At 42.7% G+C, this 24,410-nt stretch overlaps 1 protein-coding gene across 2 annotated transcripts in view; it reads right to left on the bottom strand.

Moving 5' to 3' along the window:
* LOC117359188 (proliferation marker protein Ki-67-like) overlaps positions 1-24,410 on the bottom strand; it is a 244,544-nt gene that overhangs the window by 201,348 nt on the left and 18,786 nt on the right. For both annotated transcript variants that reach the window (XM_033941515.1, XM_033941514.1), the window contains exons 2-3: positions 15,637-15,748; positions 7,438-7,519 (exon numbers count right to left, since the gene is read on the bottom strand). In XM_033941515.1, coding sequence (XP_033797406.1) covers positions 7,438-7,519; positions 15,637-15,728 — 174 coding nt within the window. In that variant the 5' untranslated portion in view covers positions 15,729-15,748. The remainder of the gene's footprint in view (positions 1-7,437; positions 7,520-15,636; positions 15,749-24,410) is intronic.

The raw sequence follows: 24,410 nt of genomic DNA on the forward strand, positions 1-24,410 counted from the left end.
TAACAGTTGGGCAATAGAATTGCTGGTTCCCCTTTATTAAATAGCTTTAACAAGCTCCCGCAGAATCCCAACCCTTAGATCTTCGGGAATCCTACTCCAATTCTGTAAGTCCCTTGAAGTTAAATAGGTAACAGGGAAACTGCTCCACAAGCCCAAAAGAAAAACTTCCTTCAGTTTCTCCTGGCTTTTGCACAGCTGGAGTGCAGCAACGTAATCAATGCTGAATGCTACTGCAGCACTGCTCTGAGCTTGGCTTTGCAGTAGAACCAAAACTTTTATACACAAGAACAAAATAGTTTTTCAGCAAACAGTCCCAACAACTATCTCCTTATGGAAACCAGTACCTCCAGTCCTTAGTGAGAGACTGCCAAGCTGACATCCATGGCTTCCACGTTCTCAGCTCCAGGCAGCACCCATTCAGCTGTGTCCATGTTTTCCGGAACACCCAACTGCTCTGCTGACTCTTGGTCAATGGAATCCTCCCATTCATTAGGCTCCTGTGCGAGGTCTGGCCTTTGCCTGGCCCGGAGAACCTTCTCTGCCAGGTCCTCATGTGCAGCCTGCCTTACTGCCTTGGAGAGTTGCTTAAGAGTGTTTGTGCCACTCCCTGTTCTAGGTGTCTGTGTTCCTAGCTTTCGTGCTCTTTGGCTCCCCCCCAGGTTGCTGGGCCGAATACAACTGGGAGCCTGATTAAACCTCTTAAGGGAGCTGGGGTTTTTACTGGGACATGGAGCTAACCTGTATTCTGGCTCCTGCTCAGGTTCAGATGGCTCAGGATAGGCAGCTCTGCTTTCATGATCACCTGCCTGATCATTCTCGGTCAGTCTCTGGTCTCGGTCACAGGATTTACTATGGGGTTTTACTCTGACATGATCGTCTCGAGGAGCGGAAATGTCACAAAGTGCGACCATGAAATCGCACCGCTACCGCCGCGCTGTAACCAACAAGGAAACCAAGCGCGTGCATGCAAAGGGCGGGAAGTCCCGGCTCCCTCCACGGATTTCTAATCATAAAACTTAGCCTCAAGAAAATATCCATTCCTTAAATGTACGATGACCGAACCCACAGTACTAAGACTCCCAAACAGAACCTGAAGTTCAAACGACAGTAAAAACCAGACATACTCACAAGCTTGTTAGGGCCGGTTGAAGCCAGTTAGAGCTAGTAGTGCAGCAATAACAGGGCAGAATATAGCAACTGTAGTCTCTTTCTTTTTTTTTTTAAACAGAGAAGGGAAAGAAGAAAAAAATTGAGACCCAGTCAGACCCTCTATCAATGGAGGGAGGGTGAGTCAGGGACCTGGGGGGGCCCAGGTGTAACCCCTAAAGCCGGCACCGTTCAGCCGGACACCTCTGTCTCACTGAAGAGAAAATCTCAACAGGAGAAATAGCATTGCCAGCTCACTGAAGAGAAACCTCAACAGGAGAAACAGAATGGCAGTCTCACTGAAGAGAAACCTCAACAGGAGAAAATAAGTTTCCAGTCACAGAATTCAGGAGCTAGTTGAATAGCAACCATTTCCTGCTGGGAGTTAGAGAATACTGGAGATACAGGAGGAGTGCCAGCCAATGGGAGCACCTGTTAATCAGTTTCTCTATCTCCGCCTGCTGGTAGATATGTGCTATCCCATTGGTCTCTGGATTCATCTGCTGCTGTTGCTAGGGAAAAGGAAATTATAACATCGAAACAATTGCAAGAGACTTTAGTTAAAGATAATATTAACCTAAGGAAGAAAATTGAAATGCTTGAGAACAATTCACATAGCAACAATTTAAGGTTAATTAACTTTCCAAGACTTGATTTGGTAACACCTAGAGATATACTTAAGAAATATCTAGCGGAAATTTTGGAGATATCTGAAGAATCGTTACCACCACTCTCACGGGTTTATTATTTGCCTGATAAAGGACAAAACCAACAACAAAAAGAAAAATCTTCAGACCGAGAACCCTTAAATATCTCACAAATTTTAGAGACATCTGAGAAGGACTTAGCATCATCAGCCACTATGATTATTACCTTAGCTTTACCAATTGATAAAACATGGTTGTTAAAGCTTTACTTTAAAAACAGACAAAAAGTTTCCTTGGTCACAAAATACAAATGTTTCTAGACTTGGCACGGGAGATGCAAAGGCGCCGCCGTGAATTTTTTCTTTTGAAACCTGGGGTTATATCTTTGGGGGCGACTTTTTATTTGAGACATCTGTGTAAATGTATTGTGTGTTACCGTACTCTTAAGTATGTGTTTTTTGAACCATCTCAACTGACAAACTTTGTGGCAATGTCTCGTCTGAATGCAAGTAATCTTTGAGCCCTATAATTTGACTATTGATGGACCTCATTTCAGTGCTATAGCTTTCAGTTTCTTATGTAATTATTAGTATTCTTCATTGTTTCGCCATTTTTTTCTTTGATTCTTGGATCCTAAGTTGAGGACTTGAGCATAAATAGTAAATTTATTAACTTATGAGTTATATTTACATTGTATTTAATATCTATGCTATTATTGCTTTCTGTACCATTGTAATACTTGAAATTTAAATTGAAAATCAATTAAAAAAAAAAAAGAATTTTCGAGAACCAGTCTAAGACTGTAGAATCAATGCCTATCTCAGAAAGTTGGTAGATCACGATATCGTGGTGAAAGATGTCAAAGGCCGCAGATAGATCGAATTGTAATAGGATTGCAAACTTATTACGTGAATGTAGTTACTGAACCTTTGAAATTAGTGAGGCCAATAGAGATTCGGTATTGAAGTTGGGTCTGAAACCATATTGGCAAGATAGAAGAATGGAAAATCTCTCTAAGTATGATAAAGCTGAGCAGATAAGATAGTTCTACATAACTTATTTCATTGTTTAATTTAGCAAGATAGAAATTGAAGTATTTATCTTGTTTATAGACTTGATAAAAGTTAGATAATTTAAAAGGGAAAGAAAAAGAAAAGAAAAAAGGATACAATAAAAAGAGGGAAAATGCATAAATAACATGAGTAAACTATATGAATGTATGTGAATGATAAGGTTTGTTGGCTTTTGGGTAATTCCGTAAGCAATTAGGAATACAACATTTTTCATGATATTAATATTACAAAGATAAAGAAGCATGTTTAATCTTGAATATAAAGGAAAAACCTAGGTTGTGTAAATTTATGTATGGAATAGTTTTGAAGTGGAATAATTGGGAAGGAAAAATTATGTTCTTACCTGTTAATTTTCTTTCCCTTAGACGCAGCAGATGAATCCAGAGACCAATGGGATAGCTCACATCTACCAGCAGGCGGAGATAGAGAAACTGATTAACAGGTGGTCCTATTGGCTGGCACTCCTCCTGTTTATCCAGTATAGCTCCTTACCCAAGCATCCGTAACCATCAATAGGCATAGCATGTAAAAAACTTATTTCCCATAACAAATCTCAAAATGCAATAATACAGAAAACAACCTGCCATAATAACAAACTGCGAAAGTCGCAAAAGAAAAAACCGAGAGACAATATCCAGAAAGGGTGGGGCTCTGGATTCATCTGCTGCGTCTAAGGGAAAGAAAATTAACAGGTAAGAACATAATTTTTCCTTCCCTAGCAACAGCAGCAGATGAATCCAGAGACCAATGGGATGTAGCAAAGCAATCCTCAATCTGGGTGGGAAGCAAACGCCGCCTCCGCAACAACCGAAGCACAAAACGCCCCTACCGCATGCGCCCCCACATCCAAGCAGAAATGCGGAGAGAAAGCACTCTCGGAAGACCAATTTGCCGCGAGACAAATCTCCTCCAAGGAAAAAACCTCAGGGCCGAGCCCAAGAAGTAGCCATCGCTCCGGCAGAATGGTCATGAAGTTCTTTCGCCACCCACTTCCCTGCCAGCAAGCAAGCATAAAGAATGTCCTCCTGGACCCATTGAGCGATGGAGGCTTCGGACGCCGCCATACATTTGAGGCGTCCCTTGAAGAAAACAAAAAGGAGATATAAACAACTAAAAGTCGTTAGAAACCGAGTTCGGGGAGGACGCTACGTACATGTCAAAAAATGCAGTGAATAAAAGCACTGCTCCCAATTTCTCCTCCCAGGAAGAAGGAAGGAAAAGCGAGCATGACATAAAAGAAAGGATGACACCCACCTAGAAAGAAATAGTGGTACCATCCGAACTGATACCCCATATTTCGGAAATTAGAAATATGAATCCCCGTTGAACAAGGCCTGCAACATAGAAAACTGCAGAGCTGAAGCCATGGCCACAAGAAACCCCATGTTCAACGGCACAGCCCTTTAGAGTCCCAAAAGACAAGGATGAAATGAAGCCTTCGGTAAACTGAGAAGAAGTACGTGAAGATTGTATTCCAAACCGGGCTTTCTAAGAGGAGCATGAATATACCGCACTCTGTTTAGGAACTGAACTACATGAAGCTGAGAAGTAAGCGAAGAGCAATATACCTAGCCCTTGTAACAAGCCAAGAATGGCACTAGAAGCTGAAGGGAATTGAACGCTAAGCCCTCGGCAATACACTTGTGCCAAAAAGGAATTCTGGAGTGGTTCAAACGTTAAGAAGCACCCAAGAAAGGAAAAACCTCCAAAAGGAAGCAGAAGCCACAGGAGAAGACGTCCGTAGCACTGGATAAGAGATGAAACAACCTGCTTCGCATAACCCTTATACGTCAGCCAAGATTTTTCAAAAAACAAGGTCGTAATACTAAAGTAGTACAAATATCCATGTTGATCGGACCCTAGGCGAGCAAAGCCGGAGATACCAGGAAACTTCTTAGTCCGGCTGTCGAAAGACTCATCAAATCCACATAGTAAGGATGGCGCCGCCAATCCAGAGATTCTACAAATACTGTGCCCGGAAAGCGAGCTCGAGATGGCAAATCGAAGCCATCATCAGCCAGCGGAAAACACTGAAAAAATAGAAGGCAGAGGCGAGAAAGGAGCCATGCAGCTACCCCCTCTAACTCCCACTCCCTGGGCCCGCCGAAGAAGCTAGGAAGCTTAGAATTGAGAGACGGGGCCATGAGGTCTAGGTCAAGGAGATTTCACGTCCATAAAAGGAAGAAACCTGTCACAGCGGCGGCAAAAAGCCCGAGGCTGAAGGGTCAGACAGCAATCACAGTCCTTTGGACGATGAGTGCGACCCAAACAGACCATACACCGACTATGAGGGTCGGTGATAGAAATCGTCCTGCCACACGAATAACAACGTTTAAATCCGGTAAGAGGCCGGGACATAGAAAAAATAAATTCTGTGCCGAACAAATTTTTTTTTTTTTTTTAACAAAAAGAAAGAAAACGATTGAGCACAGCGACCAAACTTTTAAAAGAAAAAGAAGCAGCCGCGGTGAAGAGAAGGCAGAAATTTCGCTGCGAAGCTGAGAAAAACGTGTCTTCCTGGCTCCACGGAAAAAACGAACTGAGGATCCCCACAGGAGATGCGCCACCTAGTTCGGGTGGGAAGGCACATGCGCCTGCGCGGTGCAGCACTCGAAAGCTTGAGATCTTCAAGCAAGTTTGCTTTCGAGGCTGTCCGCTGCGGGGCTCCGTCGGTGACGTCACCCATGTGTGGGAATATGCTGCCTGCTTGTCCTGGGATAAGTTTCATTATCGCCTTCAGCTCCCATTGTTCCTCTGTATCCCGCGGTACAATTGCATGAGATTCAGAGTCATCCCGATACCGAAGTGGTTGCAGGTTTATACTCTGTGGAGAGTAATCAGGCAATAAGAGATCTCGCGATGAAACCAACAGGTGCTAGGTGGGGTTTTATCCTCAACCCCTTCGGAGGTTACCCTGCTGGAAAGTCTGGGGAGTTCTCCATAGAATGGAAGGAACAGTATTACCCAAGAAACATCAGAATTGGTGAGGAAAATGGATTCTTTGTCTAAAACTGTTGAAAATGTTAAAAGCTGACAATGAAGCTAAATTTCAATTAGTACATGAAGATATAAAAATCATGAAAACAGCAGTTGATAGTTTGATTAAAGACAAATTGGTGGTTCATAGAAAAATTGAACAGCTAGAAAACAGAAAACTCAATTTGCGTTTCTTGAATTTCCCTAAGACTTTGGAAATATCAACTGTAGAATTGTTTAGGAAGTACTTAATACAAAATTTAAACTTCTTTCCCGAGGCTATTCTTCCATTAAACAAGATTTATTATTTACCTATGAAAAAAAACCCTGAGACTGAAGTGGAGATAGAAAATCAGATTCAGCAAGTTCCTGCTACCATGGATTTGGACAATTTGTCAGCTATACTGGAGACTACCGTATTTTCACGCATATAACGCGCATGTGTGTATAACACACATACGTGTATAGCGCGCGGGTCCAAAGCATGTCTGTAAAAAAATTTTATATAGCACGCACATGCGTATACCGTGCATGCTGCTATAACCTCCTCCCACTCCCGCTTACCTTCTGGCCTGCGAACCGGCATCCTCCCCCCCCCCCCCGCTCGCGTCACCCCCTCCCCCGCGATCCTACAACCCCCCCCCCCAGCACCGCAAAACATCTCTTACCCGATTGGGCACCGGCACCAATGCACAGGACGTGCCAGTGCCAGTGCCCGAAGATCCTCCCTCGTTGGCTGGGCTGTGTGGTGCGAGGGAGATCCTCTTTCTTCCCTGTGCCGGGCTTGACTGGGCTTTGAGCATTTGCTCATGCTCAAAGCCTTCTGGTCTCGCTCTCTCCAAGATTCTCAATAACGCGCGTTATATGCGTGAAAATACGGTACTACAACAATTGAAGAAAAAGCAACACTGCTTGTGTCTTTTATTTTTCAACAAGATCTGAATTCAGTATAAACTTTATTTTCAGAAATGCCTTATTAAATATGCTGGGACTAAATATACTTGCTTTGTTCCAGACCATTTGCGAGCCTTCCTAGACTTGAAGAAAATCTCCAGGGGGTAAAATGGGAAGTAATTGGATTGTTAAGGGGCCAATAAGCCATTAATGCCTTTTCATTTATTTAATCTTCATGGTTTTTCTTGTATAACAGTGGTCCCCAATATTAAGCTTTCTCCCCTTCCAAATATTTTTGAGGTCTAAGGAGAAATATGGATTCTTATTATGTTGATATCTTGTGATTTATATTGTTTTCTTTCGATTTGCCTGCACAAGTTGTTTTACTTGTATATTATTTCAATAATTATAAATTTACAAAAAAAAAAACAAAAAAACAGAAACATTGATTGCAACCTTATTATTTCTAGTCAGGTGTATGCTTGTATTGAGATATTTGATGAAAATGAATGAAAAATAAAATAGAAGAAAAACCCCCAAATAGAATCATATAAGCCCATATAGGCTTCTCAATTTTACAGGTACCGCTCCAATTACCGCTAGAAAAATGTAAAACTAAGAAATTATCTATTTTTCAGTTACATATTAGCCCATTGAGGGTTGTAATCAAAACTAAAAAGAAGTATACTTAATACATTTACCTCTTTATTTTCATTGACGTCAATTTTACAGTGTTCTTTGGAGACCATAGGTAGCTGGATGCGAATGTCACATTCAGTTTTCCTTAGAATTAGAAGGAGAAAAAGTGATAAATTGTACTCAGTGAAACAAATTCTAAACTTCAAGTATTACTTTCACAGTAATTCATAGTTCTTTTTTTAAAAAAATTTTATTCGTTTTTATAACTTACATCAAGTGTAACAGGAAATAACATTTGAATTGTAAATCATCACTTGAATTGCTATATCTGAAAATCATGAAATTTAACCATCCTTCCATCCCTAATACATCAAAAATATTCGTATATTATATTATACATTATATGATTTAGTAAAATATTAAAAAATAAAGAAGGGGATATCTTATGTACTATCTCACAGTTTTGTCTTCAGTCTCCACCTGTTGGTCATGATTGGATATATATCCATTCATAAAGATTAACCTCTACTGGTCTGGAGAGTGCTAAAGAAGGGAGTATTGCTGCATTTTTCTGTGTGGGTGTTGGTTTCTGGGGACTTTGCCTCTCAACATGACTTTTGTCTGGTTTTCTTCTGTTATATGCTGATAGGCATATAGGGATTTATTAATACTAATGATACAGAGTATTAAGGATCTTAGATTTATCTCCATTAATGCTAAGGGCCTGAATATACCATCCAAAAGGCAACTGCTATTTAAAGAAATCTCTAGACTAAAGGCTGATATTATTTTTTGTACAAGAGGTACATCGCCTAGCTACACATGAATATCTGTTTTATCATGGTAAGTTTCCCTGAATATTCTGTGCGTCTAACCAACAAGGAAAAAAAAGAAAGGGACTGGGAATTTTGTTTTCGGGGAGCTTACAGTTGTCGGTTTTGAAGATAGTGTAAAAGCAGGTGGCCGGTATAAGGAGATTATGCACTAACCCTGGTAAGCTTTTTTCCAGTAGACATGTGATAGACCACATGTGTCAAACACAAGGCTCGCGGGCCGAATCTGGCTCGTCTGGCCTTTTTATGTGGCCCGCAGCAATTCTACCAAACTTCCCCTTCTCAGACCCCAGCGTGTCCTCCCTCTCGCGCCAGTCCGACATCGCCATCACGCCGGAAAGTCTGCCAGCTTCGGCAGTGTTGTCCGTGGCTTCCCCTCCTGCCTTCCATCCTCCGTGGTCCACCCGGATGGAAATAGGAAGTTGCGCATCATTGGAGACAGACTGCGGCAGGTGAAAAGCAGGAGGGGGAGTCATGTACAACACTGCCGAATTGCTGAGGCCGACAGACTCCTCGGCTTGGCAGCGACATTGGACTGGCGCTGGAGGGAAAGACGCCGGACTGTGAGGAGAGAGTGACCAGCGCTGGAGGGAAAGGCAAGCTGTGCTGTGAGGAGAGCGAGATGAAGGGAGAGAGGTTAGACTTGGGGTAGTGTGGTGGAAGAGGAAAAAAGATACTTGAAGGGAGAACTGTTGAGAAGAGAAAGGGAGAAATGGTGGACCTGGGGGGAAAAGAGGGAGGCAGACAGGGGGAGAGAACTTGGATCTGGAAGGGAGGGAGAAATGTTGGGCCTGGTGATGGAAGGGAGAGAGAGATGCAGCATCTCTTTTTTTTTTTCCTTCTCTCTCATTGTTCAGCATCAAGGGGGAAAAGAAGAAGAACAACAGAAAAGAGAGGAAGCAAAATGTTGGACCAAGAGGAGAGAGAAGGAGAAATAGAGCCTGAGAAAGGAGTGAGATGGGAAATGGGAGAGCTACAGAATAAGAGAAAGATGGAAAATTGATAGGTAGCTGAAAATTTAAAAAGGAGAAGGATGAGCAAGAGGGCAAGATTTGAGTGGACAGAGGGAGAAAAGAAATAATGAGAAAAGTTGAAAGGGAAAAATCAATTTGTTGGAGATAGAGACTGGAGCAAGAGAGAAGAGGAGAAAAAAAAAATGGACAGCAGACACTGGAAAGAGAATTAGAAGATAGACAAAATCAGAAAGAGAAACTGGGACTAAAAGCAAAATGACCAGAAAACAAAAGGTAGAAAAAAATTTATTTTCTATTTTGTGATTACAATATGTCATATTTGAAATGTGTATCCTGCCAGAGCTGATGTTAGACAGCAAGCGTGAACTAGGACCTAAAAGAAAGGAAAAGTCTTTTTTATTTATTTTGTAGCCGGCGTGGGGTTGGAGAGGTTGTATCCCTATACTTCTACTAAGACTAACCTCCTCCTTTGCTGGTGCGATGTGGGTTTTGGTGGCGGCAGTGATTGATCCGACACTCACAGAAGTCCTGTGAACGTCGGAGTTGCCACCGGCGCAGGGGCCCACGCTATGCATCAGCAAAGGAGGGGGTAAGTATCTTTTTTTTTATAAATCTTTATTCATTTTTAATCTTTCAACAAGCGTACAAATTAATATCATACATATTCTTGAAAACATCACTTGTAAATCTATCAAGAAAAACAACAATTGTATATATATAAAGCCATAAACCACCCCCCTCTTCCCATTATTATTAATAGTAAACACAATAAATAAGCACCCTTCCCCCTCTCTATTATTCATGGTGTATATTTCAATCAAATTACTGGTGTTTAATCATCACAAAAAAATGTCAATGGCCCCCATATTTTAGAAAAGGTCTTATAGTTTCCATTTTGTACAGCTATTGATCTTTCCATTTTGAAAGTAAGTATCTTAATAAAAAATCTGGCCCACGACTTAGCATGTGTTTTAGATTTTGGCCCCTTATGTGATTTGAGTTTGACACCCCTGTTTTAGCCCATAGGTTATTTCCCACTACTTGCATGAACTGCAGAAGAAATTCATTCCAGGTTTTTCACTCTGCCTCCAGAGTACATGACAGGCTAGTTTAGAACCTTCTAGCAGTCAGTATCCAAGCATAGAGACACACACCTATCTGTGAATTAGAGGCACCTGTAAAGATGCTAAACTATTGTTCTGTTTAAACAACGAAACAGTACTGTGAACTGCCAACAGAGGTGTCAAAGGAGTTCAGAACTTCTCTCACAACACGTCATACATATATACACAACTCTTCTTAACCCCCAAGGGCTGACCGGTCTCCACGAAAAACACAGGATAAGCAGAAGGAGACTAAAATCTGAAATCAGTAGCTGAAACAGGCACAGCAAGGACAGGGCGGGGAGTCTAGAATATCTCACCTATCTACTGGAAAAGAGCTTACTAGGGTAAGTACATAATCTCCTTTTCCAGTGCAAAAGGTGAGACATTCTAGAGTCTAGACCATAGGGACGTACAAAAGCAGTCCTCCAAGAAAGCTAGGGTGGGCTTGCTGTGCCGGCCCTTAAGACCAAGGACTCAAAGGCAGAGTCCTGTCTGGCAACATCCACTCTGTAGAACTTGGCAAAAGTATGAAGAGAAGATCACATCGCCATCCTGCAAATCTCCTAATGAGAAACACATCTGGTTTCTGCCCACAAAGAAGCTACACTCTTGGCAGAATGCACCTTACCAGAAATATGGGACAGTTACTCCACAAGAACGTAAGTGGACTAAATGGTTCTATGGATCCAACCAGAGATCGCAGCCCTAAAACAGGAGAACCCCGCATAATAAAATGAGCCACCACAAACAGGTGGTCAGAAAGCAAAACTCGTTAGAGACCCGCCAATAATGCAGAACACACTACGCACGTCCAACCTCTTTAGCAGACAATCCTGATGATTGGAACCCGTCGGCCGAAAAAAACCGGGAAACACACTTCCGGATAGACATGGAAAGCCGAAACCATCTTCAGCAAAAAGAAAGGAACTGTCCACTCTCAGGATTTCAGAGTAAAGGGTGGGGACAACAAGGCCTGCCATTCGGAAACTACGGTCCCAAGAGAGAGTGACCAGAAAAAACAACGTTAAATCTCTCAGCGGTTCAAAAGGAGCCCTGGCAAAAGCCAGACAGTACCACATTAAGGTCTCAGGCTGGGAGCAGATTATTAACAGGTGGTCAAACCCGAAGATCTTTCCTTAAAAACCAAGAAACATCCGGATGCAACACCCAAAAGAACAGACAATCCTGGGAAATAAAATCGGATCCACAGACACGCCACCATGAGGCCTTTATCCAGACCTGCTTGGAGAAAGCAAAGACCCATGACATCCGAGTTGAATAAGGGTCCACCTATTCTTGGTTGCTCCAGCGCTCGAAAGGTCTTCTACACCTTAGCATAACCAGGGGTCTCAAAGTCCCTCCTTTAGGGCTGCAATCTAGTCGAGTTTTCAGGATTTCCCCAATGAATGTGCATGAGATCTTTGTGCATGCACTGCTTTCAATGCATATTCATTGGGGAAATCCTGAAAACCTGATTGGATTGCGGCCCTCAAGGAGGGACTTTGAGATCCTTGGTATAAGCCAACACCGTGGACGACTTGGTAGATCTAAGAAGCTTCAGTTATGACAAGCATCGAAGAGCCTTTATTTAATTAATTATTTATTTTAAGGCTGCGCGCTCAAGAGCTAAGCCGTAAGAGCAAAACAACCCAGATCCTTCATGGCAACCAGGCCTGGATGAGAAGGTCAGGAAAGACACTCAGGGGCAGACTGTATGTCACCCGCAGCCACATCAGATCCGTACACCATGACCTTCCATGCAAATCGGGAGCCACCAGAATGACGCGGCCAGGTTGAGTTGCAAGCCACTTCAGCCATATGCACCACCATCAGCGCAAGGAGATGACTTTCCGGCCAAAGGGAAAGAAGTCGAGCCTCCTGAGCCAAGGGAGAGTTCTTGGTTCCTCTCTGACGATTAACAGAGACCATTGCCATCAATGATCGACCAGTTCTGTAGTTATGGAGTCTAACAATCCTGAAAAGGAAAATGACTGTAGTGAACCCCTTCCCAGCCACGAAGGCTGGCATCCGTGGTTACTACAATTCAAGAGGCAAGGCTTAATGGAATGCTCTGGCTGAGTGATTGAGGATGAAGCTACCAGGTCACACACACTCTTGCCGCCAGAGACCACGGCAGACTCAGTTCTAAAACATATCAGGGCCCAGTGAGAGAGGTAGGCATTCTGAAGAGGACGCATGCATGCGTTCATCTAAGGAACCACATCCAGCTTGGTAAGCCTGGAACCCAAACTCTGTAGGACATCCCATGCCGAAGGGGTCGTCGCCTTCAATATTTCTGAAATCTGTGGCCAGAGTTTCTGTTTTTGAAATGGCAAGTGTCAAAACTGAAAGCACTGCTCAAAGAGAGGCAAGCAAACCTAGTGCCGATTCGGAGTCCATAGTGAAAATGTAAATATTCTCCTAGTTTTTCTACAGAAATGTGTAACCCTGAGAAACTAATTCAGCAGAATGGGATCCAGCCTGCCCAATGCCACCGTCTTGGGCACCATGCAGTAAGTGGAACAACGCCCTTAGTTCCTGAAGAACTACAAGAACTGCCCTGAGGAACTGCCTTTCCAGTAACACTGAAAAGGGAAACACAAAACATAGAGACTCCAAGAACGAACTGGAAACCTGAGGAGGATGCAAAGTTGCAAGCATCCTGAAAAATCTTCACAGCCCCCTGACCTGACATTATAGCGTCTTCTCCCTCATAAGAAAGCCTGAAGAGTCATTGGAAGAAGTCAAGATCCCCTCAGAATGAAGTGCAGAAGGTCAAGGAACGGCAGGATGAGAACTGTAGGATCTGCAAGAAGATTCTCCTAGGAAAAATCAAGCTTCACAATGTAAAGAAGAATATACTGGAACCATGAAAACAGTACTTCCATGCAACATGAGCGAATATGTATGTCCTTTAAAGTGAATACGTACTAGACTCAATCAAGAAGCTGCATCTACCGCCCCGTGGAAAACAACAGCATCCTAACAGGTATCAGACAAAGCTCACATCGCTAATGAGAGCTTCAGGGATGAGGCTAACAGCCACATAGCGCGTGATCCTCCGCGGGTTTGATATAATAGGTAACTGGCTCCTGGTTAAAAGGAGCTGTACAGCCCTTCCTGACTGGTCAGGGGGCCCGTCTAGCATGTGCCAGGAGAAAATGGCGACAGGAGAAACCAGCGTGTTAAGCATGAAAATCTGAAGTCCAGGCCCCCTCAGAAATAGAGAAAGAGAGTCCTGGCCGCAGGAAGATGCGCAGTGTCATTATGCCCATAGAGACAGCCCAAACTTGGAAACTGTTTGTACTATCTTTAGGCATATATATCCTGTGCCACTACTAGACACATGCAGCTCAGCACAGAGGCCCAAATAAGGACAGTTACCAACAGACAAAGGCTCAATCTGCAGGGACCCCCAAGAGAGATAATGAGATACCTGTGTGAAATACAAGGCACTATCTTACTGCTGATCTCACCGTGCCGTGAGTTGCTGTATGTCGCCCCAGTCCAGAGATAAACTGAGACTGGGTGACCTAGCACAGATCAGAGTCTCTCTGGTAAACCCCTTGAGTGTTAACCCCAGAGTTCAATTAAACAAGCAGTTTCCTTCAAGGGAGTACAGCAGGAACACAGACAGACATATAAACCTGCCCAAGCTTGTCCCAAAGCTGGTGAAACACATACAATTTGTCTGAATCGGAAAGGAGAGAAGCCCCGGCATACCCTGACCAAAGTCAGCTGGAAACAAACTACCGGAACGCTGCAGCTCTCCCGCCATTGCCGGAGACCCAAGCGCATGCCTGATTCTCGCTGACACGTGGCCGCTGCATCAACGCTCCTAGAAACATAGTCGGATTCAAGCCCCGCAAAATTTACCCTGCCGCGGCTTGCATAGAAAGAAAATCAGACTCGGGGAATAACCAGAAAAACGGCCCACAGCGCTGGAAAAAACATGTCCCATCTCATGCGCGCTGTTATAAACCGGCACCTGCACAATCAGTTGCACATGGCCGTGACAAACACCGATGAAAGAGACAACACCTCTCAAAGCAGCTAAACCGCGCTACTTGCGCTTCTATATGGAAGACAACAGTCCGTTCTGAATCTCTGTACCTATCGCATGAGTTTTTTCATCTATTCCTGTGTGTTCCCTGAGGCAGGATCGAAACGTGCACGTCGGAACCCGCAAGCTGCAAGTTAAGTTTGCTCAGTTCTTTGACTAAAAAACCTAGTTAACATAGTGCTGAACGTTAACATTTTTTATAACACAAAAAGCATATATGGAATGATATAACGTTTCTGTTTACTCTCCATGCGATGATTGGGCTGCGAGGTGGTTTTTCTGGGGCTTGCCCCAGTTTTCCCCTCCTTGATTCTGAGCAAGTTTTTGTGAACTGAGTTATATCATCAACTTTACTCTTTGAACAGGTCCATAGAGTGATTTTTTCTTTTTCTTTTCAACTTGCTTGAAAACTGAACTCTGAATCTTCTGACTGTCTCACTGACCGGACTTCCACGGCCGGTCTCAGCCACCCTCGGACATGCTGTGCAGCACGACTGGCGAAGGAACGCAATCTGGCTCCAATCCTGGGCATGCCTCCATGGAACCACGCAGCCTGCGCTCGACCCACTAGTGGATGACCTGGGGTGAGCCAGCTCCCAAAGGAAACGGTCCCTGAGCCCCAATCTGATGTGCAGGCTGTCCAGAGGGCTTAATGACAAGCAGGGAACCCTCCAGAAACAGACTTTTCCTCAAAGGTCTGCAATCTCCTGCAGCACAAGGGCGAAAACTGCAAATGCATAGACTGAAATTACAAGAAAAAACATGAGCAGAAATGACAAGCTCCTACAGCCTGGCTTATAGGAAGAAAAATTGAGGAACTGAGGCACTGGCACAGTGATGAGTTATGAGGGCGAGGAGTTTAAGTCTCTGAAATTTGAGGCTTCCTACAAAGTCCTGGCAGGTAGATGGAAATAACCCACTAATCTTGGAATAAAGTGGGATTGTACAAGAAGAGGCCTTATTAGTAAATCTAAGAGCCAGCAGTCAAGATATCTCTCACTCTTCCCTACTCCCCCCCCCCCTTTCCACACAACACTGTCAGCAGTGAGTTATGTTTAGGGAAGACTTCCTGCATGTCTTCTATCACATGGCTCAAGTTTATAGTGAACCAAATCATAGTGCAGAACTCAGAGATACAGTTTGTGAGGCAATTCTGAAACATTTAGGAGGCTGACCCAGGCACCACAGTACCTATTACGAGCCATAGCAACCTGGCATCTGGGATCTGTCATGCCCTGGGTATGAAGAGTAAATGAATCTTTTCCACAAAAATCATACTTTTTACCTTCCAAATAAACATGTAGTTGTAGTCAGTGGAAAATGGGTCCCATCACTCCCATTCCTTTTAATAACAACAATTTCTCCAAAACGCGGCATCTTCAGAACTGAGATTTTACCTAGAAAAGAGATTTCAACAATGTGAAAATGCATTTCATGCAAAATTTTGAAGTACTCATGGCTTTGTCTTAACAGATCAACACTTTGTCCTGAACACCCTCCCCCAATCTGAAAAGATCTAACACAAAGCTTGTAATTTAGAATTAAGATCAGAATATACAACTTTTAGAAGAGGTTCTAAACCTTAATCTAAACCTTAGGTTTGTATACCGCATCATCTCTACATTCGTAAAGGTTGGTGGTGTTATCCTGAATTATTTTGGAGGCGTACTTACATTGATAAGATATCTGGAGCGCTAGGTCGCTGATGTCATTGCAATGAGACCTGCCCTATAAGGAAAAGCACTGAGCCAGAATGTAGCCACAGGGAAATAGCCGGAGGCACACCCTTTGTGATCCCCAACAGAGCCCTGAGGATATTGACACTGGTTCTAGCAGTAAATTCACTATGGATAAGTTTATAAGATCAAACTATGGATAAGATCAAACACAAGGATAATAGTTTTTTTTTCCAAGTTTTTATTAGGTGTTTATATACCGCCTATCAGGTACTCAAGCATTTTCCCTAGGGAGGGGGCGTGGCTTGGTGGTGCACAAGGATGGACGGGTAGATCAGAGGCTCCACATCTACAGACATTTGTATTTAAAATAACTAAAGAAAAAAATAATTTTTTAATAAAAACGAGGTGTATAATAGTTCCGATGGCGTCAGGGAAGCAGAATAAATCTGAAGCCGCAATTTCAAGTACCGGCACTGGCAGCGCAAAAAGGTCTAAGAACATAAGCAGTGCCTCCGCTGGGTCAGACCACAGGTCCATCCCGCCCAGCAGTCCGCTCCCGCGGCGGCCCAACAGGTCATGACCTGTCTGAATCACCCCTTGGTTTCTCATCGAAGTCCTATCTTCCCATCAATTTCCTGACCCTTTCTCCCCTCACCCCTTTCAGTACCCTACGATCCCTTTGTCCCTCAGGAATCTATCCAATCCCTGTTTGAATCCCTGTACTGTATTCTGCCTGATCACTTCCTCCGGGAGCGCATTCCATGTGTCCACGACCCTTTGGGTGAAGAAAAACTTCCTTGCATTTGTCTTGAACCTATCCCCCTTCAGTTTCTCCGAGTGCCTCCTCGTACCTGTTGTCCCTCTCAGTCTGAAGAACCTGTCCCTATCCACCCTCTCTATGCCTCTCAGGATTTTGAAGGTCTCTATCATATCTCCCCTGAGCCTCCTCTTTTCCAGAGAGAAGAGACCCAGCTTATCCAGCCTCTCGGCGTATGGGCAGTTTTCCAGCCCTCTTACCAGCTTCGTTGCTCTCCTTTGGACTCTCTCAAGTACCGCCATGTCCTTCTTGAGGTGTGGCGACCAATACTGAACGCAGTATTCCAGATGCGGGCGCACCATCGCCCGATATAGTGGCATGATGACTTCCCGCGTCCTGGTTGTGATACCCTTCTTTATGATGCCCAGCATCCTGTTGGCTTTTTTCGACGCTGCTGCGCACTATGCGGATGGCTTCATTGATGCATCCACTAGCACACCCAAGTCTCTCTCAAGTCCGCTGTCTCCCAGCAGTGCCCCCCCCCATTTTGTAGTTGAACAACGGGTTCTTATTTCCTATATGCATGACCTTGCATTTCTCAACGTTAAAGCGCATTTGCCATTTGTTTGCCCAATCTTCCAGCTTGTCCAGGTATCTTTGCAGGTCCTCACACTCCTCCCTGGTCCTAACTCTGCCGCAGAGTTTGGTATCGTCCGCAAATTTTATAACCTCGCATTTTGCCTCCGTTTCCAGGTCATTGATGAATATGTTGAAGAGTAGCGGCCCCAGCACCGATCCCTGCGGCACACCGCTCGTGACTCCCCGCCAGTCAGAATATTGGCCTTTTACTCCGACCCTCTGCAGTCTACCTGACAGCCAGTGCTTGATCCATCTGTGTACATCCCCGCCCACCCCGTGGTTCCACAGTTTCTTAAGCAGCCTTTCATGTGGCACCTTGTCAAAAGCCTTTTGAAAATCGAGGTAAATGATGTCTATGGGTTCCCCTTTGTCCACCTGACTGCTTATTCCCTCAAAGAAGTACAGTAGATTTGTAAGGCATGACCTTCCCTTACAGAATCCGTGCTGGCTTGTTCGCAGTAGGTCATTTTTCTCGATGTGTTCGCAAATGTTGTCCTTGATCATCGCTTCCACCATCTTCCCTATAACTGAAGTCAGGCTCACCGGCCTGTAGTTCCCGGGGTCACCCCTCGATCCCTTCTTAAAGATAGGTGTGACATTCGCCAGTTTCCAGTCCTCTGGCACCTCTCCTGTTCTCAGGGATAGGTTGCAAACATGCTGGATTGTGCCCGCTATTTCCTGTCTTAGTTCCTTTAGAACCCTTGGGTGGATCCCGTCCGGTCCCGGCGATTTGCCGCTTTTTAGCCTGTCTATCTGTTTGAGGACATCCTCCTGACTTACCTCTATATGCTCCAATTTTTCGGCCTGTTCCCCACTCATGAGCTCCTCTGAGTCCGGTATATTGGATGTGTCTTCGCTCGTGAAGACCGATGAGAAGAACATGTTCAACCTCTCGGCTACCTCTTTGTCCTCCTTGATCACTCCTTTCCTATCCCCATCATCCAACGGCCCCACCTCCTCTCTCGCTGGTTGCTTCCCCTTTACGTAACTGAAGAATGTCTTGAAGTTTTTTGCCTCCTTGGCCAGCCCCTCCTCGTATTCCCTTTTTGCTTTTCTAACCTCTCGGTGGCATTCCTTTTGGCAATTCCTGTGCTCCTGGTGATTTTCCTCCGTTGGGTCCTTTTTCCATCTCCGGAAGGACACTTTCTTGTCACTTATTGCCCTCTTTACTTCAGTTGTCATCCAAACCGGGCTTTTTGACTGCTTGTTCTTACATCCTTTCCTGAAACTGGGGATGTACAGGTTTTGTGCTTCCTGCAGGGTGTCCCTGAATAGGGTCCAGGCGCTTCCTACAGTCTCCATCCTAAAGCTGTTCTTGAGCTTCCTCCCCACCATTTCCCTCATAGCAACATAGTTCCCTTTCCTGAAGTTGAGCGCAGTCGATGCGGTCCTCCTCACTATGGGTGTCTCCCTTTCTAATGTGAATCTGATTGCATTGTGATCACTGTTGCCTAGTGGTCCTCCCACTTCTACCCCTCTTGCGGGCCCCCCTAATCCGTTAAGAATGAGGTCAAGAGTAGCTCCCCCTCACGTCGGTTCCCTGACTAGTTGTTCCATGAAGCAGTCCCTCACAGCTTCTACGAATTCCGTTTCCCTGGTGCAGTTGGAGTGACCCGTACTCCAGTCTATCCCCGGGTAGTTGAAGTCCCCCATCACTGTTACACTTCCAGTACTGCATTCCTGCTTCAGTTCCGCTTCCAAGTCGTGTCCGACTGCATCCGGCGTACCAGGTGGACGATAATACAGCCCCAGTTTTATGTCTGCACCTTTGGATGCTTCAGATAATAAAGGAGATTGTTTTAAACAACGCAAAGAAACTAAATGACATACAAGAGGGGCTACTCTAAATAAACGAATTGAAATACTGGAAATAAAAACAACTAAACTGGAAGTTCGAATGGACAGTTTTGAAATGGAAAAAAGACAATTTAAAGCAGACAGAGATAAAATCAATATGCTTATAAAAGAGGTGGAAGATTGTCAGAATCGTATGAGGAGGAGTAACTTGAGGCTTTTAGGACTACCGGAAGGGGTGGAGAAAGGAAATTCAATCCAATTCTTAGAAAATTTTTGATGAAAATACTTCCTCTTAAGTCCCGGTTTCCTATTGAAATTGAGCGTGCGCACCGTATACCAATGAGAAGACCAGACAACTTAAAGGGTCCTCGTCCTCTCATTTTTAAGATGTTGCGCCACCAACAAGTTCTGGAAATTTTGCGCCTTGCTAAGGAAAACTCTAACCTAAAGTGTCAGGATGCAAGAGTGCATATTGCTGATTTCGCCAAAGCAACGGCAAATAAGAGGAAAAAATTATTGGATATTAGACCGAAGCTGAAAGAAATTGGAGCGAAATAAGGACTCTTGTATCCTGCTATTATGAAAGTTACTATCGATAATAGAACTCTTAGTTTTGATGAACCGGAGAAACTGGAATATTATTTGAGTCATAGAGAGCAGCCAATGACTATTTAATTATTCAACTTTTGCTTTAATTTTTCAGATTTGGGTAATTTGGTTTTTGCTTTATTTTTTCCTTTACGGATTTAAGGGTTTTATGAATCTTACTATAATCTTGATTTGACAGTTTGACATTTTAAATTGCAACGGTGAAGGAACCTGGTCATCTTTAGAGAACGTTCTAAATCAGTGGTCTCAAACTCAAACCCTCTGCAGGGCCACATTTTGGATTTGGAGGTACTTGGAGGGCCTCAGAAAATATAATTAATGTCTTATTAAAGAAATTACAATTTTGCATGAGGTAAAACTCTTTTATAGTTTATAAATCTTTCCTTTTGGCTAAGTCTAAATAATAATATTGTGATTTATTGCTAAAGAGACATATGATCAAGAAACTGTTTAATTTTACTTTTGTGATTATGATAAACATACCGAGGACCTCAAAATAGTACCTGGCGGGCCGCATGTGCCCCCCGGGCTGCAAGTTCTATATGGATCATTCTTCTGTACACAGTACAGTGCGTTTCATTTGCCCGAGTCACTGTCTACATAGATTAAGTGATCTATTTTCTTTGGGGATAGCTTTAAAAGTTTGATATGGTTGGTAATATCAAATTGACAGTGCTTATTCATACAGAATTCGTAGATTTTTTCAAAAAGGACAGCGGATTTTGATTTTGGCATATTAATAGTTTGCACATAACTTTACAACTGTGGTATATAAGGTAAATAAGACCGTTTCCCACATAATAAGTCACACTTCAAATGACATTGTCTTCTTCAGAATTTCTAATAATCTGGGAGCAGAGACTTGAGACTGGCGGCTCCAGAATAACACGTGAAGTGTCTAAACTATGCTAGTTTTTACATGAGAAGAATTGAGGATGCAGTGGCAGTTTCAATTACTGTTTGGGTGCAGACAAAACCTGCTAAATAATTAAGGTGGTTTTGCTACCATTGCTGCCGGTGAACTGGTTTGGAAGGTTACTCCTCTGTAAAGAGGCAGCAGGCTATACAGTATAGTCCTGTTTCTTTTTAATTAATATATAAGATATATTTATCCCCAGCTAAATCCAGTGGCTTCGAAAAGGGTTTTCATGTAAAGATTTAATGTTTGTGTTGATGTTGCCAGGCCTTTTGGTTGGATGGGATGTATGTGATACTAAAGGTTATATTATATGAGTATTGCCATAAAGGGCACTATGAAGAATTTTTATGTTTAAGGAATATCTGTGGAAGTGGCCTGATTAGAATTGCTATCAGTTTATTTTAGAATACCTTCACTTCCAGAAAGGATAATGCACTTTATTTATCTAAATGCAAAATTTTATTTTATATATGAGCGTATTGCCTTCTTCACTTTATTACTTTATCAGGATAAATGAAGATATAGGAAATTTTGCAACTTGATAATGGCTAGCCTCGGAGAATCATTTAAGGTTTGGTTGAAAAAGAATGTAGGTTGTTGTCAAGGTTTTGGGTTGGTTTTTAATATTCATTTCGAAATTGAAATTCTAATTTTTGCAAAAATTCTAATTTTTAGCATTTAATTGATAATATGATTTAACTCTTATTTTAAGGATTCCTATGATTGTTTGAGATGACTGATAACAATTCATAATATTTCAGTGCTTATTTATTTAATTGACTTAATATATAGCACTAAGTAAGAGTGGACTATTTTAATATACTTCTGAAATATGTATATTAATCATATTTCTCGTTTGAAGGTCTTAGATTATTTTCTATATATGTTCAACTTTTCATTTAATATTTTCAGATATAACTGTTTTTTTACTTGGGGTCTGTGTGGAATTCTCATGTTTTGCCTGATCTTAAATGTGCAGTTCCAAGCTTTTAATGTCATTTTATAGGGTGGGTAGGGGAGGGTTGGGTGGGAGTGCGTTATATGTTGCTGGTTCTAGGAGGTATATTATACTATCAGGAATTTTTGGAAAAATAGTGTTTATTCATCTAACAATACATAACGTTTTATATAATGATTGGATGAGAGACATTATAATAGTTTCAGAAAATGGAGGTTAAACTCTTTTCCCTTAATGTCAATGGTCTCAATCACCCCTTGAAAAGGAAAAAAAATGTTAATTTTCTTGAAAAAGCAACAGGCAGATATTTATTGTATCCAGGAGACGCATCTGTCAGCTCTAGAATCTAAGAAGCTGTTTTTTTTGCACCTGCTGTAGGAAAGAAGGCAGGTGTAGCCATTTTAATAAATAGTAATTCTTTAGCTTCTTTTCAAATGATAGATTTTGATCCCTTAGGAAGATGGATTATAGTAGAAACCTATTATATTATATTATAGGTATACAAACCTAAGGTTTAGTTTAGTTTAGAAATAAGAATGGGGAATAATACCTTGACTTTATTTAATGTCTATGCCCCTAATTCGAACCAAAATGAATATTTTAATAACTAGTCTTTAAGCCCGTTACATTAACGGGTGCTAGAATAGATGTGTCTTTCTCTCTCTCTCTCTATCCTTGGCTGCTTTCTGTCTGTCTTTCTTTCTCTCTGTCTCTTTTTCCTCCGCTGTCCACCACCACCCCTTGCCAGCAACCCCTGTCCAGCAGTAGCCCTTCTCCCTTCCTTTTATGTCCCCCGTGTCCAGCAGCACCTCTTCTGTGCTCCCCCTGCCCCTCTTCCCTGTTCCCCAGTCCATCAGCACCTCTTCCGTGCTCCCCCTGTCCCTCTTCCCTACTCCCCGTCCATCAGCGCCCCTTACCTGCTCCCTCTGTCCAGCATGTTCGTTTGCAGCCTCTTTCCTGTTCCCCCGTCCATCAGCACCTCTTCCGTGCTCCCCCTGTCCCTCTTCCCTGCTCCCCGGCCCATCAGCACCTCTTTCGTGCTCCCCCTGTCCCTCTTCCCTGCTCCCTGGCCCATCAGAGCCCCTTACCTGCTCCCCCTGTCCAGCATGTTCGTTTGCAGCCTGGTGAGGATAGCGGCCAGCTGTAGCGAACCTCGCAGGCCACTATGCACCTCAGTAGCAAGCTCCTTCTGACGCGATCGCGTACGTCAGAGGAAACGTGCTACTGAGGTGCTGAGCAGCCTGCGAAGTTTGTTACAGGCGGCCGCTATTCTCACCAGGCTCCTTTGAAGAGCGGCGTCGGCAGCGGTACTGGGCGGTGATGATGCAGCTCTGGCGCCGCTGGGAGAGAGCTTGCCTGCAGCTTCCTCCAGCAGCAGCGGTTGGTGAGCGAGGGCGGGAGGAGGGGAGTGGCCAGAGTTCTAAAATGGAACACGGCCACGGATCACACACCACAGCGGCAGGGAATAGTTTATAGTTTATAGTTTATTCAATTTTTGATTAAACGCTTTTTCGTTTCTTCAAAGCGTTGTACAGAATAAAAATAACTTTATAGATAAAAAATAAAACATTTAATACAAACTTTTAAGATCGACATGACTGACGGATTAGGTAATTATAGACAGGCGTACAATAGACACGATTGGTAAAGGGGGTAAGAAATACAATTGATAAAATAAAAATAAGAAACATTTAAGGTAAACACAAAAGGAATTAGGGGGAAGGGTATAAAGTAAAAACTAGTATTAATGATTTGATGTCTGAAATGTGCCTCTTTATTTATTTATTTATTTATTATATAGGATTTACAACGATTATTACTCCCACTGGCATGCTTCTAATTTAGTTGTAGCTGGAGATTTTAATGCTGTTATGGATCGATCTATGATATCATTAGGGACTAGATAATCTGGTACAATCTTGTGACTTAGATATATGGCGAATACTTCATTTTAATGATCAGGTAATTTTCCTTTTTTGCTCGCAAGTTCATCAGTCTTTTTCGAGAATTGATTATGTTTTTTGTTCTCAAACTCGTTGGTACAACAAGTTACACAAGCTTCCATTGATACAATCATATTATTTTTATCATGGAGGGGTTTGGATTAAATTTGAGTTTGGTGACAAAGATAGTTCTAGATCAATATGGAGATTTGATAACTACATTGGTTGTGGACTCAGCTTTTCTTGAAGATTCTCTAAATTAAAGATCTCAGAATTTTTTCCAAATAAATACTCTGAAGTTATTAGTACAGAAATATTGTGGGCGCTTTTTAAAGCTACTATGAGAGGTAATATCATTTCATATTCCTGCATATATAAAAAAAAAGCAATTGACCTAAACAGTTTTTTGATTTGGAAAAAGAAATTCAATTGTTGGAATCCAAATTAATAGTTAATTGGCAATAAGATACCTTGCAGGCTCTGTTAAAGGCAAAAGGTAAATATAATGAAATTTCTTCAAGATTGGCAAGGAAGGATTTGTTTACACAACAAACTTTGTATTATGGAAATTCAAATAAGGCGGGAAGATTACTTGCTAATTATCTTAAAGCAAAGAAGAGGAAAACAAAAATAATAGTAATAAAAGATGATAGTGGAATTACACATTCTCAAAATAAGAATATTATAAATCAGTTTCTTTCAGTTTTATAAGGAGTTGTATTCTTCTGAGTCTTATGCTGAAAAAGTTCAAAATGGTT

The sequence above is a fragment of the Geotrypetes seraphini genome, chromosome 4, assembly GCF_902459505.1.
Source record: "Geotrypetes seraphini chromosome 4, aGeoSer1.1, whole genome shotgun sequence".
NCBI classification, from domain to species: Eukaryota; Metazoa; Chordata; class Amphibia; order Gymnophiona; family Dermophiidae; genus Geotrypetes; species Geotrypetes seraphini.